Here is a 16,066-nt window from a genome sequence, read left to right on the forward strand (position 1 = left end):
GAGCGCGGCGTTACCCAGAATTCTCGGCGCCGTGGAAGAGACCACCAGTTCAAGGGTACGGGGGAAGTTCTGGGAGGCGTCTGTAGTGTTAAGTGGGCTGGAAGTTCCTGAATCTTTGCCATCTCACCCTCTTACGTGAGGAATGAGATATTCTGAAATCTTAAGATCTGTGGACAATGCAGGTTCGACCTTTTCACTATAGATCTTGTGGAGGTAGGGTGTTCTTTTGTGTGGGTTTGGGTGTTGGCGGCAAGAATGAAAAGAGCTAGAACCTTTTTGTTTTTTAGGAAAGATGTTTCTGGGAAGGGTAGTGGAAGGGGCAGCTGTTGTAACAGCGTTTCTCCGCGTCGCCTGTGTCCACGTGAGCTTTGTGGCTGACGCTGCGGCCGCGTGTTGGGCATCTCGCTGAGCAGAATCCGGCCGCCGTGGACCGAAGGTCGCGGATCGCGTGTTTTTCAGGCAGGGCCATCGCGGCAGGTGCCTGGGGTTCGCAAAATTAAGAAACCCGGAACCCCGGCCCGCCATGAGGAGTGTGCAAACATGAGGAAACTGGGTAAGTTGGGGTCAGCCTGCAGCTTGTAATAACTATATACGGACGGATTTTAATGGGACCATGAGGGAGATATGCTTGACTGTTCTGATGATACTAGTAATAGGAAGTGCTGTCAGAAACGATAACTGACGAGGTTTATACTTACCTGACTGCAGTCGCAGAAACCGCAGTGGTTTAGTTGAATATTACTGCTAGAATCTGCCCTCAATTTCTGCCCTTTTCCCATGTTTTCAGATGGCCGATTTAATACAGAATATCGAAGGGAGCGGCCTATCATAAGGTAAGACGTAGTCAGGGTAGTGGTTAACGGGTAACTAAATTGTAACTTACTTACCTTAAGCATTAAAGTTGGTGTTTTAGTTTTGTACATTTAACATTATGGAGCGTTTCGCTGCATTATGTGGAACTTCAGAAGCTGGAGATGGCTGCATTTAAACTGAATCTGTGTAGGAACTTGTTTTTTAACTCAGGGATGATATATGTTACTGAGCTACATCCCTAGCCTTTTTAAATTTTGAGACAGGATCTAAATGGCCCATGCTGGCCTTTGAACGTGGTGTTCCTCCCTTATCCTCCACCATAGCTGAGACTGTAGTTGTGGGCCACCTTGTCCTGTTCTAGTTGTTTTTTAAGGCAATGTTAACTTTGTTTTAGGCAAGGTACAGGTTTCTAGAGCAGTATTGAATTGTGAGGTGCTTGACTGCTCTGATGAAATCACTAATAGGAAGTGCCGTCAGAAGCGATAACTGACGATAACTACTCCTGGCTGACTGCAGTCAACAAGACCTAACTAGTTGCTGGTGCCCAGGATAAAGTTGGTCTGAATTGTGACAATTGGCTGTATTCACCTAGGTTGCAAAAGGAACACCTGCAGCTGAGTAACGGGAGTCTGCGACATTGGCCTTTCATGAAGTAAGTTTTTACTTCTGGAGAGGTTAGTGGTTGAGAATGGCAGATATTGGCAGTTCTGTTTAGTTAATCTAGTGTATCATTATAGCTCTTAACCTTTATTGACAATATCCTGGAGATGTTGGTTATGGTTCATGAGAGTGGTGGAACAGAATGATATGCATAGCCAGAAAGGGGTTCTCTTTTATCTGTATAGTTTTCTTCATTTGTCAGAAGGAACAATAATCTTGTTTGGGAAGTTTAAAATGTGACTAATTTGAGTTACAGTCCCCAAAGAAGCTAATTAGGACTTACAGAATTCAGTAATTTTACAAAAATCTCTCTTCTGTAAGGGCTTTTGTTAGGATGAACTTAATTTATAAGTTAGTCCTCAGGCTATAAGAAATGTCTCTCCTGTGGTCTGACTTAGGTGCTTTTTTTGCCTTCTCCATTCCCTCAGGTTTCAGACTTGGTTGCAGCACTTCAGCCCAGGGTGAGGTAAGCCTTGATTGACACAAATTACCTTATTAGTAGAATGACTAAGCAGCTACTTGTTAAAATTAACTTGAAAAGGGATATCAAATGATGAAATCACCCAAAATAGCTGGAATTACCGGCAGATTGGTAGTGGTGAACCTACGGTTTTTCTGAAGATATCTTTTCTCTTGTGAATGAGTGTTGTCAACTGGAGCAGAAAAGTACGATTAAAATTTAGTTTCTTTGCAGGCTGTATCCCCCATAGGATGGTCAGTTCCAGGGATCAGTAACCACCATTGATTTGGATTCTGGAAACGTAAACGCCTTCAACATTTGGAAACATGCTCATCTTATGTATCAGGCTGTTCTCAACAGAGTCAAGATTATCTGGCAGCTTTATCTAGGACAGGCCCGTTTGGTGTTCTTCCCTGCCCAACAAGAGCTTCTATACCTTTTAATAAATTTTATGTGTACAAATTAGTTGCTCTTATATTGGAAGGGTGAGATCTTTAAGCTGGACACTGTTATCTTGCTTCAATGTAATGTCTGATTTACCTTCAACTAGTACCATAATAAACAACAGTCTTTGGTGTCGGTTCTTAAAAATGCATACTTGAAGAAAAAGTTAAATTTTACTTTTATCAGCTATTACTTGAGCTTGTAAACTTGGTCAGTCTAAGCTGTTTTTTCCTCTTAACAACTAGACTTTGAGGGCAAAAATTCCAGAGCATTTTAAGGCACCCACACTTGATTCTAGCCAATCCCTGCTGCCTCTATTCCTTGGAGCATTTTGATCATGACTTGGCTGTACATAACCATCTAGAACCCTTAAGCCCATAGTCTAATTGCCTTTTTGGGTATAATCTTGCCTATCTGCCTGGAGGTCAGGGTCCAATTCTTACTAGTGCCAATCTTGTAAGGCTTTGCTTCCCTATGCTTGTGTTTGCCTCAGTATTGTGGTTTAATCTGGTTTTAAGAATGATTGGCTCCCAGTCTCTCTGAATGTGGGTCTAGGGGTTACTTCTGTTTAAAACCTTTTTTTTTTTTTTTTTTAAACTGGTAGGGCCTTTTGGCCAGGAGTACAGGGGAAGTGGACAACCTTGTTTGAGGAGGCTTCTAGGTATTTATAACAGCTCTCTTGGTAACTGCCATAGTTTCAGCTTCATGGTCCCAAGAATGTCTTCACAGATTAGGAGGTTGAAGCGAGTCTCAAGTGGTAGACAAGTAACTGCTACTGAGCAACACCCTTTTTGGCCAGGCTCTCAAGTCTAATTGCTCAGCCTCTTAAGTAGCTGGGATTACAGGTGTGTGTCACCCTGCTAAGAACCAGGATATCTGGTAGCTTTTCCCATGCATGCCTGTGCACAGGCACTTGTCACTGCAGTATGCTCTAAATATCTTAAGCTGTAAGAGCTAGTTTTAGCAGGTCCCTGGAGTCATGGAGGCTGAAACTTGGGTCTGAGGCCCAGCAAGAAAAGAACCTTCCTTCAATCCATGCTTAGCATAGGTAAGAACTAGGCTTCAACCTCAGCTGGACATTTAACGCCTGGATAGAATTTGCTCCTCTCTAGGACAAGGTTAATGCAGAACTGGGAAATCCTGGGTGGCAGGGGCCTGTCTGCTATTTTGGGGAAAGCTGTTGGCTCAAAGCTTCCATCTCCAAGCCATATGCTTATTCCAAATCTGAGGCCAAGGGATGAGCTGAAGGGTAATGAACCTTGAGCCGGGGTGGATAAGTTCTTGGGAGCCAGAAGGCAGATGCTGGGATTTATAAGAGATTCAAAGGACCAGAGGGAAATAGTGCATTGATCCCCCTTTCCCAGGTGCTAGGGTCTGCTCTTCTGTCTGGAGAGGCTGCTGTAGCTTGAGCCTCCTGATGGGAGGAGCCCCTAACTTGTCTCAGCCATCCTGCTCCACAAGGACTCCCTGGTGAGGCTTACCACTTCCATGTCATGTCTGAGTCACAACATCTTTGCCTTCATGGTGGTCTTTGGCAAGCGACACAGGGTCCCCTCCAGGGTCCTCCTGGCCCACTATCTCTTCCCTGGTCTCCTCCCCACTACCTGGGCCTTCACCCAGTTCTAGGATGGTGGGTAGGTGGCCCTGTTTTGGAGAGCGCTTGCGTAGGCTGAGCAGGAAGGGCTGGGGCAAAGAGAAGATGTCCACGTTGTTGCCCAGATCTATCCACGTGACATTGGGGAACTTGCTGGGGTCCTTCAGGGTGTCAGTAAGGTCCCGCAGCAAAGCCCGGGTCAGCCGATTGCCGTTCAGGGCTAGTGTAGTGAGGCGTGGCAGGGTGCTGAGTGCTGGCAGCAGCTGCAGGACCATGTCATCTGTGAGGCCTGTGAAGCCCAGCTCCACACTGTCCACTTGCTCCCCACAGCGCTGCAGGTAGTTGGTCACTCGTTCCAGGTCACGGGAGGTCAGTGGAATGCCAGACAGGTCCACTGTGTTGTCTGGGGGGTTCCCAGCCAGGACAGCCTTAAGGCTGAAAGGGAAGAGACAAGCAAGTGAAGCAGACTTCCCTGAGAGGCAGAGACAGGCACGACCATGGAGCCAGCCTCTGCTTTGCTAATTCTAGGGATCGTTTTCACAAACTTGCAGATCAAACTGCAAATGCAGAAGTAGGAGAAAACAGGGACATTTTGTGTCCTGGCACTGTTGGACATCTAACAGTGGAATGGTTTGAGGCTGGTGTTCCTGCAGGACCACAAGGAAAGGTCCATGTGTTACTTGTGTTTGCATCTTAGACTCCTTTGCCTCCTACTCTGACCTCCAGTTAAGTTACTTAACCTTTGAGGCTTCAGTTATTTCAAAAATGGAGATAAGAGAGTAGTACCATAGGGTTGTTAAGTGGAATAATAAATGCAAAGCATGTAACAGTGCCTTCTGTAGGGGAGTGATGAATAAATACTTCTGTCATTATTGATCACTTGGGCTGAGCTTCTGTTTCCACCACTCTTGGGTGGCAGTTGAGCTGACCCAAGAATGGCACAAAGGCTCTCTGAAGCTCCTTTTTTGAGCCCATCTTCCCCACCAGTTGGAAGATACTCTGGCAGAGGCCTGCAGACTGTAGGCAGGGGAGGCACAAGGACTCTGAACCTGGTGGCAGCTGCTTGCTTCCTGGAAGTTCAGTGTTATTTCCATTCCCTGCCAGCTTTTGCCCATCTTTTTTCCCCTGCTCCTTGCTTTGGGGCCAGGGCCCAGGCTACTCAGCATGATAGGGAGTGTACCCTCCCCACCATCCATCTCTGTATATTGGCTCAAAGGCTCAGGCAGTGGTGAAATGCTCATTTTTTGCATTCCCAAGTGCCTAGGCAAGCCCTGAGGTCCAACCCTGGAAAGGAGAGGGAGTAGAAGGGGCTACAGCTTGTTCTATTAGCATATGTTAACACCAGCAGCTCAGGGGTCACAGATTTCCTGGCAAAACCAGGTAATTCCTTGTTCTTGGGGTCTGCTGAAGGTGGGAGATTGGTCATAGTTTGCTCATTTTGCTTCCGGTAAGGGGTTAACCCAAGGAGCTTAAAATTAAAGCTTTCAAGGTATGAGGTTTAACTGCCTGGAATAATGCCTGGCATTTGTTCATGATGTAAGTGTTGACTTCTGTTATCAGTGTTATTAACAAAGCAGACACATCACACCAGGGCAACAGTGTGGTGAACAGCTGAGCCCCTGAGTCGAACAGACCTGAGTTTGAAATCCTATCTCATTCTTTCCATTAACAGATGTTTATTAATCTCCTGCTCTGTGCAAGGAACTGTTCTAGGTACTAGGGTCATAATGGTGAACAAGATGGACAAGGTTCTTTCCCTTCCCTCTCTATTCACCCCATCTGGGGCTTAATTCCCCACCTCCCACTTCACACACCCAGGATCCCTTTCCAGCTCCTCACATGCACCTCAAATGCCCTCCTGGCTACTTTTCCCACCCTTAAGTTCTTTTGGATCTCACTTCCTGGCAGCCTTCTAGACAACCCCCACCCCCTGACTGTCTTTAGCCCTTCTTCCCACTACCCTAGGAGGGTATCACAGTGGGATGGGCAGAAGCATGGAGGAACTGCCTCAGGGGACCATCACTCACCAGGCCTGTGGCTTCCTCTTTACCAACCCCCGGTGCCGCCTCCACTCAGAGTGGGGGCTAAGGTGATAGGTCAGCTGTCGGCATAGCTTCTCCATAGCGCCCAATGAGTCTCCTTCCTGCAGAGGCAACCACAGGTGCGGGACCCTGAGTGCACCAGGTACAGAGGTACACCGGCCCTTGCCTCCCCAGGCTTCTTGTCTTCTTGGGACAAGCACAGCACTCTGAGGCTGAGCAGAGGAATATCTGCTCTGTTGGCCCTGGATGGGTGCCCTTTGCAGGGTGCAGTGGGCATGAGCTTGTCTGCACAGTGGTTTAATTTTTGTGCATTGATAAAAATATTAAGATTTATATTTAAAAATTCTGGATTCCAGGCATTCTAGCAATAACTGGCTGGTGGTGAGCACCAGCTAATCCCTTTGACTGGGATTCATCACAGCCCTTACTACTCCCCAACTTCCAGGGCCATTCTATTCATTCACTTGCTCAACAAATACTTATTGAGCACTTAGTAGTTGTCAGGCACTTGTTCTAAGAAGCTGGCTACAGCCATGAGCAAATGTCCTGATTCTTGTATGTCACACAGTAAAGAGGAAAGTGAAATATTTTTATCCGTCTCTTCCAAAAGCGGGAAAATAAAAGAGGACCAAATCTAGCTCAGCCAAATTCTTTCATCTGTATTACCTGTCTGACCCATCAGCATCTGAGTTTGAGACCCTAGGCGTTATGTGCTGAACTTTGTACCTCCAAAATTTCTATGTTGATGTCCTAACCCCCAATACTGAAGAATGTGAATGTTTTCGGACACAGGGCTTTTAACAAGGTAATTAAGGTAAAAATGAGGTCATGGGTGGGTCTTAATATGGCTGTTGTCCTTATGAGATGTAATTAGGACCACTGGGCCCAGTGACACATGCCTGTAATCCCAGCAATTTGGGAGGCTGAAGGAGGAGGATCACAAGTTCCAGGCCAGCCTCAGCAACTTATCAAGACCCTCTCTAGAAATAAAATAAATAGGGCTTGGGGATGTAGCTCAGTGATACAGCACCCCTGGGTTCAATCCCCAATACTCCCCTGGCGGCGGGGATAAAGACCAGATACAGGGGACTCTGCTGTATTGATATCACTTTGGATGGAGCTGAAGTCTCTCTGGTACTGAGGAAAGACCATGTGAAGATACAGGGAGAAGGCCTAGGAAGAGAGGCCTCAGAAGAAAGCAATCCTGCCAATTTGTACTTCTGACCTCTAGAACAGTGAGAAAAATAAATTTCTGTGCTTAAGCCACCATCTGTATTTTATTTAATTTTTTTTATATCAGCCAAGCTGACTACACTGGGTTAATTGCAGCAGAAAGGTACCAGAAAGATTCCAGTTCCATTCCATGTGATTCCAGTCAGCAGCCCCATGTGCCAGACTTGTGCCAGGTGGAAGGGGCCTAGGGGTGTGAGTGGCCAAGAGTGGGCTCCTGCCAGATGGTTCAGAGAGCCAGCAAGTGCTCAGGCTCTCGTGGACACCAATGGGAATGTGGCAAGGTGCAATGCATAAATGCATGGCTAGCTTTTAAATTAGGATTGCCATCATCACTTTGATAATAGAGAAGCAGCATATTAAGTAGTTAAGAATATGGACTTGGGGCTGGGTGCAAGTGGTGCATGCCTGTAATCCCAGCAGCTTGGGAGGCTGAGGCAGGAGGATTGTGAGTTCAAAGCCAGCTTCAGCAACTTAGTGAGGTCCTAAAGCAACTCTAAAAGACCCGGACTCTAAATAAAATACAAAAAAGGGCTGGGGATGTGGCTCAGTGGCTAAGCAACCCTGGGTTCAATTCCTAGCACCATTTAAATAAAATGAGTGTGGACTTCAGGCCAAATTGTGTGGATTCAGTCTTGGCTTTGTCTCCTCCTATGTGGCCTGGGGCAAATCATTGACCTCTCTGCTTCCAACACTCATCTGTGAAGAGATAACGGTACTAACCTCACAGGGGTTCTGGGAGGATTAAATGAGTTACTACTTGTACAGTGTTTTTATGTCACCCAGCACATAGTAATTGCTCTAGGATTGCCTGCTAAATAAATAGCCCAAGTACAGATCAAAGATATTTAAAACAAAACTTGTGTCTATTCTGAATATGTGCAATTTTTTTTTGTCATTTCTCTCTAACAATGTAATATAATTATTTATATAGTATTTACCTTGTATTAGGTATTATAAGTAATTAGAGATGATTTAAAGCATACAGGAGGCTATGCATAGGCAATATGGAAAAATATTAAGACCATTTTATATAAGACTTGAAGATCTGTGGATTTTGGTGTCTGCAGGGGGTCCTGAAACCAATCTCTTGTAGAAACAGAGGAATGGATGTGTTGTGCTATACTCTTAAGATCAGAATGAACACACTAAACCTCTACAGGGTAAAGATTACTTCTGCCAAGGCTCATATTTGAGCTGGGCTTTAAGAGCAAACCGATCAATGATTTAGGGGGAGAAAGGAAACATGAGGCATCCCTGAATGAGGGAACAGACTGTGTGTGTGTTATGTGGCACGGGAGCAGGTGAGAATCTGGGGGCTGGCCACTTTTGGCTACCACTTTGGTCCAGGCCTCTATCATTCCCTCACCTGGATTACTGCACACCAGGTGTTATGCTAGAACTTTATGGCATGAATTCCCATACTCTAAAAGAGTAAATTCTTTTTACAAAAATTTTTTTTAATTGTAGATGGACATGATACCTTAATGTAATTTATTTATTTATATGTGGTGCTGAGGATTGAACCCAGGGCCTCACATATGCTAGGCAAGTGCTTTACCACTGAGCCACAAACCCAGCTGATAAAAAAAGAATAAATCTTTTACCATCGTCATTACACAGAGGAGGAAAGGAGAAAACTAAAGTCCATAGGGCCAGGCAGGGCTGATGGGGAAACAATAAAAGAGAACAGGAATCGGGGAGGCAAGGGAGGGCTCAGACTGGATGGCATCTTTTACAGACCACCTGTTGCGTGCTCTCTCTCTCTCTCTCTGTATGTGTGTACACACACACACACACATATATATGGGGATTTGAACCCAAAGTCCATCTACCACTAGGCTATATCCCCAGCCCTTTTAATTTTGAGACAGCATTTGTTAAGTTGCCGAGTCACTGGGAGTAGAAGCATGTGGTGCTGCAGCCTGGTTGATAAATAAACAGGAATTGCATGGCACTCTAGGCAATCTCACTGACAACCTCTGGAGTTGACATCAGATTCCTAGACTCAGATTCTTACTTAGTCTAGTCACATGGAGTGGACAGGAATATGCTAAGGGTGAAGCAGGGGGAATACTGCACACACGGGAGATGGAGAAGGTACAAAGAAGCAGGAGCTGTGGGCACCAGATAACCATGGAGGCCACTAGATCTCAAATAAGAAGGCCTTAAGCAGCACAGGCTTGGGTATAGGGTCATGGTGGATGCCCATGTTGGAGGCAAAACAATAGGATATGAAAATGGGATATGACAATGGAGATGGATGGGCAGCTGGTACATGGGGATCTTAAACCATTTTCCCAAGTGATTCCCTTGTACAGCCAAAGTGGGAAAGCAGTGGGTGGGATCAAGTGGCCTCCCTAACATTCCCAGGATGTCCCAGGACAGAACATTGCCAGTCTCCTGAAGCAGCTGGTCCAAAGCTGAGAACTGAGTTCCTTATCTCTGGCTCCTCCTCCAACCACTTTCCAGGATTCCAAAAGCGGGTGGGGGGGTGGGGGTGTGTGGGGGGGTGGCATAGTCTTTCCCTCCACCCTTTCTCTGGACCTGGGCAGCAGAGCCTTAAAAGAAGAGAACAAAGAAGTAAAAGAAGGGTGTCAATGCACCACTTACGCCACAAGGGGGTAGCTGTGCACAGGTCAAGGCTCTGGATTGAGAGAAATTCAGGGAACCTCAGTCTCATTGGCTAAACTGGGACAATGAGCACACAAGACAGAAGTCTGTGACCAATAAGAGACCACTCATCAGACACCCTGATCTCCAACTTCCAGCCTCCAGATTGTGCAAAGTAAATTTCTGTTTACAAGCACTCCAGCTTATGGTACTTTCTATTGCAACCTGAACTAACAGCACATATGGACCCTCCAGCGCCTACCCAGGGCCCTCTTCTCCTAGCTCTGCCTGGTTCTATCTCATGGGCCCTAACAAGGGCAGTTAACCACTTCCCATGTCCTGATCAGCATCAGGCAACTGCATGGGCCCCAAACCCCTGCAGCTCTGAGGTGAGGTATAACCTTTTCCAGATCACTACATTAACTGAATTTTGTTTTCCTCAACTCTCATGCGCATAAAAATTATAGCTAACCTATGTTTTTTTAATTTTTTTTTTTTTTTTAGTTTTGATGAACCTCTGTTTTTATTTACTTATATGCATTGCTAAGAATCAAACCCAGTGCCTCTCATATGCTAGGCAAGTGCTCCACCACTGAGCCACCACTCCAGCCCCTTTCCTATGTTTTTTGATAGCATATACCTGTCATTCCTCTCACATGTAAGCTAATTCAATTCCTGTTCTAGAAAATGCAGTGGTCTGGTGCCTTCAAACGCTCTCCATAGTTCCATTACGGATACTTTCCTGTTTCCCTAGGTTAGATCAGTCTGAATGAGGCTGGGGTGGTTCCAGACAGCTGGTTGGTTCTCTGTGGCCTTTGGCACCAACTGGCTTTCTTTACCAGTCCCTGAGTTCTAAGTCCACCAATCTCATTACTGGATTTTCTTACTGTCTCCTGTTTGAGGCCAGCATTCCTGCTGTCTGCTGCCTCCCATCCTAATCCTGGCCAATACCCAGCCCTCTGAAGTCAGCCCTATAACCCCAGAAGCCAGACAAAAGGCCTTAGACAAAACCACAGATAGGGCTTGGTCCTGGGAGCTTCCGGTTCCTTGAGTGAAGTCCCACCTTCCTGGGTTATTGTGGAACAGGCTAAAAGAGGAATAACCTTAGAACACCAGCTCCCTACTCTTATCCTAGATCCTACTCTGAGAAGGGATGCTTCCTTCCCATATCCCTTGCTCCTGCTCTGATTTCCTGCTGCTATCATGGATGAAGTACTTCTTTTAGAAGTTGTTGAAAACTGAGGGTCAGGAGGGAAGGCACCAAAACAACACCCAGGATCCTGCTGCACAGATCTGGGTGAGCCAGACTAGACCCTGGAGCTGGTAGCACCATCCAGAAGAGGTTGAGTGCAATTTTTGGGGTGGGTACTGGGATTGAACCCAGGGGTTCTTTATCACTGAACTACATCCCCAGATTTTTTTTTTTTTTAGTTGTAGATGGACACAATACCTTTTTTAAAATTTATTTTCATGGAGCTGAGGATTGAACCCAGTGCCCCACACATGCCAGGCAAGCGCTCTACCACTGAGCTACAACCCCAGCCCCCACAGTCCTTTTAATTTTTTTCTTTGAGACAGGGTCTTGCTAAGTTGCTGAACTTGAGATGCTCTTTCCTCAGCCTCCCAAGTTGCTGGGATTACACATGCTACTGTGCCTGGCTGAGCAACAAATCTAAAGTCTGGAGACTACTAGCTCCCTAGGGTCAAGCAAGAAAGGGACATGAGTGAAGTGGCATAACATGAATGACACCCTACCTCAGAGTTGAAGATAATTCTGGGAGTGGTGAGGACTGAAGCAAACAGGAAAATCCCAAGGTAAGGCCACTGCTAGACTTATATGGTATTTTTGTGCAATAAGGAAAAGCCCACTCTAGGCGGACACTTCTTGTACCCATGCCCATGGCTTGTTGGACAGAGAAAGAGGGCTGTATTTTAACTATCTCCTGCCTCCTCCATCTTGGCCACCTCTCTAGCATGTCTTTGTGCAGTAACAGGATGGCTGCTCAGCTGTAGCTCTGTAGGAATGAGAGTCTCATGATGAAGTTTCCAATTTTTCAGTGGAATATAGGGCTTATTATTATTATTTTTTGGTACTGGAGACTAAACTCTACCACTCAAGGATACTCTACCACTAAGCCACATCCCCAGCCCTTTTTTATTTTGAGACAGGCCTTGCTAAGCTACTGAGGCTGGCCTGGAACATGTTATCCTTCTGCCTCAGCCTCCAAGTTGCTGGGATTACAGGTGTGCACCACTGCACTTGGCAGGGATTATTTTAAATTAACAAAAAAAATTGATAATGAATTTGCCACATAAGCCCAATAAAACTCAATTGTGCTGATAGTGCCTTTGAGGGGTCACCTTGGGCCCACCTTCTTGGTGCCTGCAGGAGAGGGCTCATTCTCCTTGGGCCCTAAGTTGCTCTGCCCAGAATGGTGCCCATTTCACACCCCAAGACCTGGCTGGCTCAGACCACTACCACCGTACCGGCTTGGGACAGTGGATGTAGCGGGCGAGGCTGATGATAAGGTCATGTGTGATGGGGTCCACCAGGTTCCGGAAGCTGGCATAGCGATACAGAACATCATCCAGTGAGGTTGACTCCATGCCCAGATCCTGTAAGAGTAGATGTCCAGAGGTTAGGGACAAATTCCCAGAGGTCAGGTATCATCTGGCATTCCCAGGAGAAATAGGTGCAGCTTCTGGAGGCAGCACAGCCTTCCCAAGAGTCCTGGCAAGGAAGCATCTACACAACATCCCTCGGGACCAGAATAAGCCCCTACCTATCTCTTTATCTTCCAGGTGAGGAAGAGGGACCCATATCTGTAGGCTCCTGAGCGCCACAGTTCATGCAGATCCTGATTTGTGAACCTCTCCCAAGATAGTCTCCCCAGACTGCCTCTCTGGTTTCCAGGAGGATGAAGCTAAGGGCGGCTGTCCTTAACCCTGGTAGTGCTTCTCCATGAGGGCAGAGTTAGGAACCAGCATACACAACAAACATCTCTGCCTTGCGTCAGGACAGTGTTTTGATTTTTATTCTCCCCCAACCCCTGCTTCTGAGGTTCTTCTGACTGCTCATCCTGTAGGTGACCCAACCTCAGTGTTCTTTGCCTTGGAGGTTTTTGAGTTGTAAGGTTCCTTCTTCAAGTTGCTGCCAGGCACCTAGAAGAAAACCCCATCAGGGCCCCCACAGAGAGATATTAAGTGGGGTCTTCCTAATGAGAGATGAGAGGGATGGAAGTGAGTGGGGACACAGGGCAGTGGCAGAACTGCTGGAGCAGAGCTTGTTTCCTGGTCTGAGGAGGGACAAGGGTTTGGGAGTGACAAGGCTCAGGACATGTTACCCTAGTATATGGCATAGTGCCATTTGAGAAAACAGCAGAAGCAGAAAAGTTTCTTCCCCCACCCTTCTTCCCTGTAGCAGGTGGGAAAAGAACTCTTTCACCTTTTATAGTAGATCATGACATCATTCCATCATTCCTCTATGAGAAGGGAAGGAATGTCTTCATTTTTGAAAACAGAGATACCAAGGAGAATCTGAATAAACAGGCCTTCTGATTCTCCGCCAGCTTATCACCATTAGTTTATACCCTTTTGTCCTCTGGTGAGACTTCTGCATGACTGTCCACAAAATTACATGGATTTAAGCCATACCCCCAACCCATCTTTGGGGCTTTATTTCTGAAGGTTCCCATGTCATGTAAATCTTATATATATTTGTATGCTTTCTTTCCTCTTGTGAATTATTATTATTTTTGTGGTCCTGGGGATTGAACCCAGAGGTGCTGTACCACCTATATCCCAGGCTCTTTTTTGTGTTTTTTTTTCAGATAGTCTCATTAAGTTGCAGGGGCTGGTCTCAAACCTGTGATCCTCTTGCCTCAGTCTCCTGAGTTGCTGGGATTACAGGTGTGAACCACTGTGCTTGGCTGTGAATCTCTTTTTTATCATAGACATTTCAGCTATGAACTTTAGGATGCATGTGGAAAAGATATTTTTTTCCTCCTACAGGGGGCACTACATACAGAGAGCCTCCAGCTCCAAGGACTGTGCAGAGACCCTGCCAGTAAGGGCCACCATGGGTGTACCCCAGAGCAGTTAGTTGTCCAGTGTGGACTGGGATCCAAGGGCTCTGTTCCAACTGTTCTGAGCTGCTTAAACCCTAATGCCAGGAAAATGGTAGGTCTCCCAAATACAACTAAGTTTGGTTAGTGGGAGCTCAATATGGAGTTCTTTGCTTTAAAAAAGTGAAGAAACATGCTTTATCTACCCTGGAATTTTAGACTAAACACTAAAAGTTCATGGGCCCTGGACAGGAAATGTGGCAGTGACTAGCTGATTTCCACCTGGGGTTTACCTGACATTAAATGGAATATTCAGACTGCCCCCACCAACCGCCTTTTTTGTGGTACTGGGTACCAGGGGCACTCTACTACTGAGTTTCATCCTCCACCCTTCTTAATTTATTTGAAACAGGGTCTTGCTAAGTTGCCCAGCCTGATCTTGAACTTGAGATCCTCCTACCTCAGGCTTCTGAATTCCTAGGATACATATTCAGAACTTTTCTAAACATCTTCCCCATGTGAGTACTAGAAATCCCTATAAGGAAGTGGGCAGCACATCATCATTCCTGATTGACAGGTGAAGAAATGGAAGCCCAGATATGCTGACATCTTTAGCTGTCACAATTTCAGGAATGGTGGGGTTGAGTAAGCCTAGGCTTGTTCTGCAAGGCTTACATCTGCTCTTATTCACTACTGGGAGCAAGCTGGGAGGAGGTGCTGGAGGGTAGGGATGTTGCCCAGTGGTTTGGAGGCTGATAATTCTAAGAGCAAAGAATAATCTTGCTGAGCCCAGTGGCACACATCTGTAATCCCAGAAACTGGGGAGGCTGAGGCAGGATGAAAGTGAGGCTCTAAGCAACTCAGTGAGACCCTCTCTGTAAATAAAATATAGAAAAGAGCCTGGGGATGTGGCTCAGTGGTTAAGGTTAAGTGCCTCTGGGTTCAATTCCTGGTACCAAAAATAAATAAATAAATAAATAAAATAAAGAGAGAGAGAGAGAGAGAGAGAGAGAGAGAGAGAGAGAGAGAGAGAGAGAGAGAAAGAAACACGAACAGTCTCTGCTAGATGAATCCAGAGGGGTGAAGGGGTATTGGCCGAGTCCTACCTACAGTGATTAGGGGGCACTCTGCTCCCTACCCCTTATAATGGCTTCACTCAAGTTTCAATGAGAATACCAAGGGGCCAGTTTTGGGAGCTTTGTTTTCCATCTGAGAGACAAACTGTAATGCCCTGTGCCAGGTTCTCTGATGGCTGAAATAGTTTCTTGGGAACCTAGATCTAGGGACCCAAGGTGAGGCATAGATGAGTGGAAAGAGCTTCTGCCAAGTTCCAGAACTGGATCCTTTGCAGAACCAAGTGTAACACTTGCCTTGAACTCTTTCCCCACTATGGCTTGTTCAGTCCCTCAGCTATGATGCATGTCCAGGGGCAACCTATGTAACATCACTGAGTCTGTTTCTTCATTCATAAAATGGGGGAAGTCACCCTAGCATCACAAGTCAGTGAGAGAAACAAAAGTAAGTAACATAGTTAAAGCCTCTGGTAGAGACCAGAGTCTCCTCTACCTCACCTATTCCCCTCTGCTTCCTCTCCGTGGGCCTGAGGAGTTCCTTCTTTCCCATGCAGTAGTTCTTTACCTTTCTGGACCACAGACACATCTGAGGATTAATCAAAAAGCATGAACTTTCCAGAAAAACAAGGGTGTCAGAGCAGGAGAGTTGGGATATGCAACATTGTGCACGAAGTCTATGCTGGCTTCAAGGTCCCGAGGTTGTGTCTGGGTGGTGTGGACACATGGGATCCCAAGACATACACTATTACTCAGGAATATGCAGATATGTCCCTGTTCTGCCTGGGGCAGGAGGAGGCTGGGAATACAGGAAGGCCTCAAGTCGAAGGGCTTATATTGTAGGGTCTCAGAAGGCCAAGGTAGTAAAAGGGCCATAACCCAGTATCCAGCTTCCCAGGCAGACCCCTGCTTAGAGCTCAAGGCTCCTCTTCCTGGGGACAGGACGGCAGAGGAACAGGGTAAAAGCAGACGGGTGGTGATCTCCATGGCCAGATGCAACATGGGAAGGTCAGAGGCATGGGGTTATTTTTCTTTTAGTATATCCTAAAAGCTGTGCTGTTCCTCTGTGGTAGTGG

The 16,066-nt window shown here is 46.3% G+C and overlaps 1 protein-coding gene, 1 long non-coding RNA gene and 3 other non-coding genes across 7 annotated transcripts in view; 4 read left to right on the plus strand and 1 right to left on the minus strand.

The window, feature by feature from the left end:
• The first annotated feature begins 167 nt into the window (after positions 1-167).
• On the plus strand, positions 168-2,534 carry LOC124980641 (uncharacterized). 3 transcript variants are annotated; one of them, XR_007107834.1, is made up of 6 exons: positions 168-182; positions 288-553; positions 788-833; positions 1,406-1,465; positions 1,902-1,939; positions 2,168-2,534. It is a non-coding gene; the product is annotated as an uncharacterized LOC124980641 (long non-coding RNA). The 3 variants fall into 3 exon arrangements; XR_007107833.1 differs by lacking the exon at positions 168-182 and adding an exon at positions 199-213; XR_007107832.1 differs by having other exon boundaries at positions 176-553.
• Positions 634-704, plus strand: LOC124981537 (small nucleolar RNA SNORD49). Its single transcript, XR_007108047.1, has one exon. It is a non-coding gene; the product is annotated as a small nucleolar RNA SNORD49 (small nucleolar RNA).
• LOC124981536 (small nucleolar RNA SNORD49) lies at positions 1,255-1,325 on the plus strand. The gene has a single exon (XR_007108046.1). It is a non-coding gene; the product is annotated as a small nucleolar RNA SNORD49 (small nucleolar RNA).
• Positions 2,022-2,094, plus strand: LOC124981561 (small nucleolar RNA SNORD65). The gene has a single exon (XR_007108067.1). It is a non-coding gene; the product is annotated as a small nucleolar RNA SNORD65 (small nucleolar RNA).
• Positions 2,535-2,903: 369 nt separating the features above from the next.
• The window catches only part of Lrrc75a (leucine rich repeat containing 75A), a 39,466-nt gene continuing 26,303 nt past the window's right edge, over positions 2,904-16,066 (minus strand). The window contains exons 2-4 of the mRNA XM_047546430.1: positions 12,344-12,472; positions 5,999-6,114; positions 2,904-4,406 (exon numbers count right to left, since the gene is read on the minus strand). Of these exons, the coding sequence (XP_047402386.1) occupies positions 3,869-4,406; positions 5,999-6,114; positions 12,344-12,472 (783 nt within the window). The 3' untranslated portion in view covers positions 2,904-3,868. The remainder of the gene's footprint in view (positions 4,407-5,998; positions 6,115-12,343; positions 12,473-16,066) is intronic.

This window comes from Sciurus carolinensis, chromosome 3 (genome assembly GCF_902686445.1).
Source record: "Sciurus carolinensis chromosome 3, mSciCar1.2, whole genome shotgun sequence".
In the NCBI taxonomy this organism is placed as follows: Eukaryota; Metazoa; Chordata; class Mammalia; order Rodentia; family Sciuridae; genus Sciurus; species Sciurus carolinensis.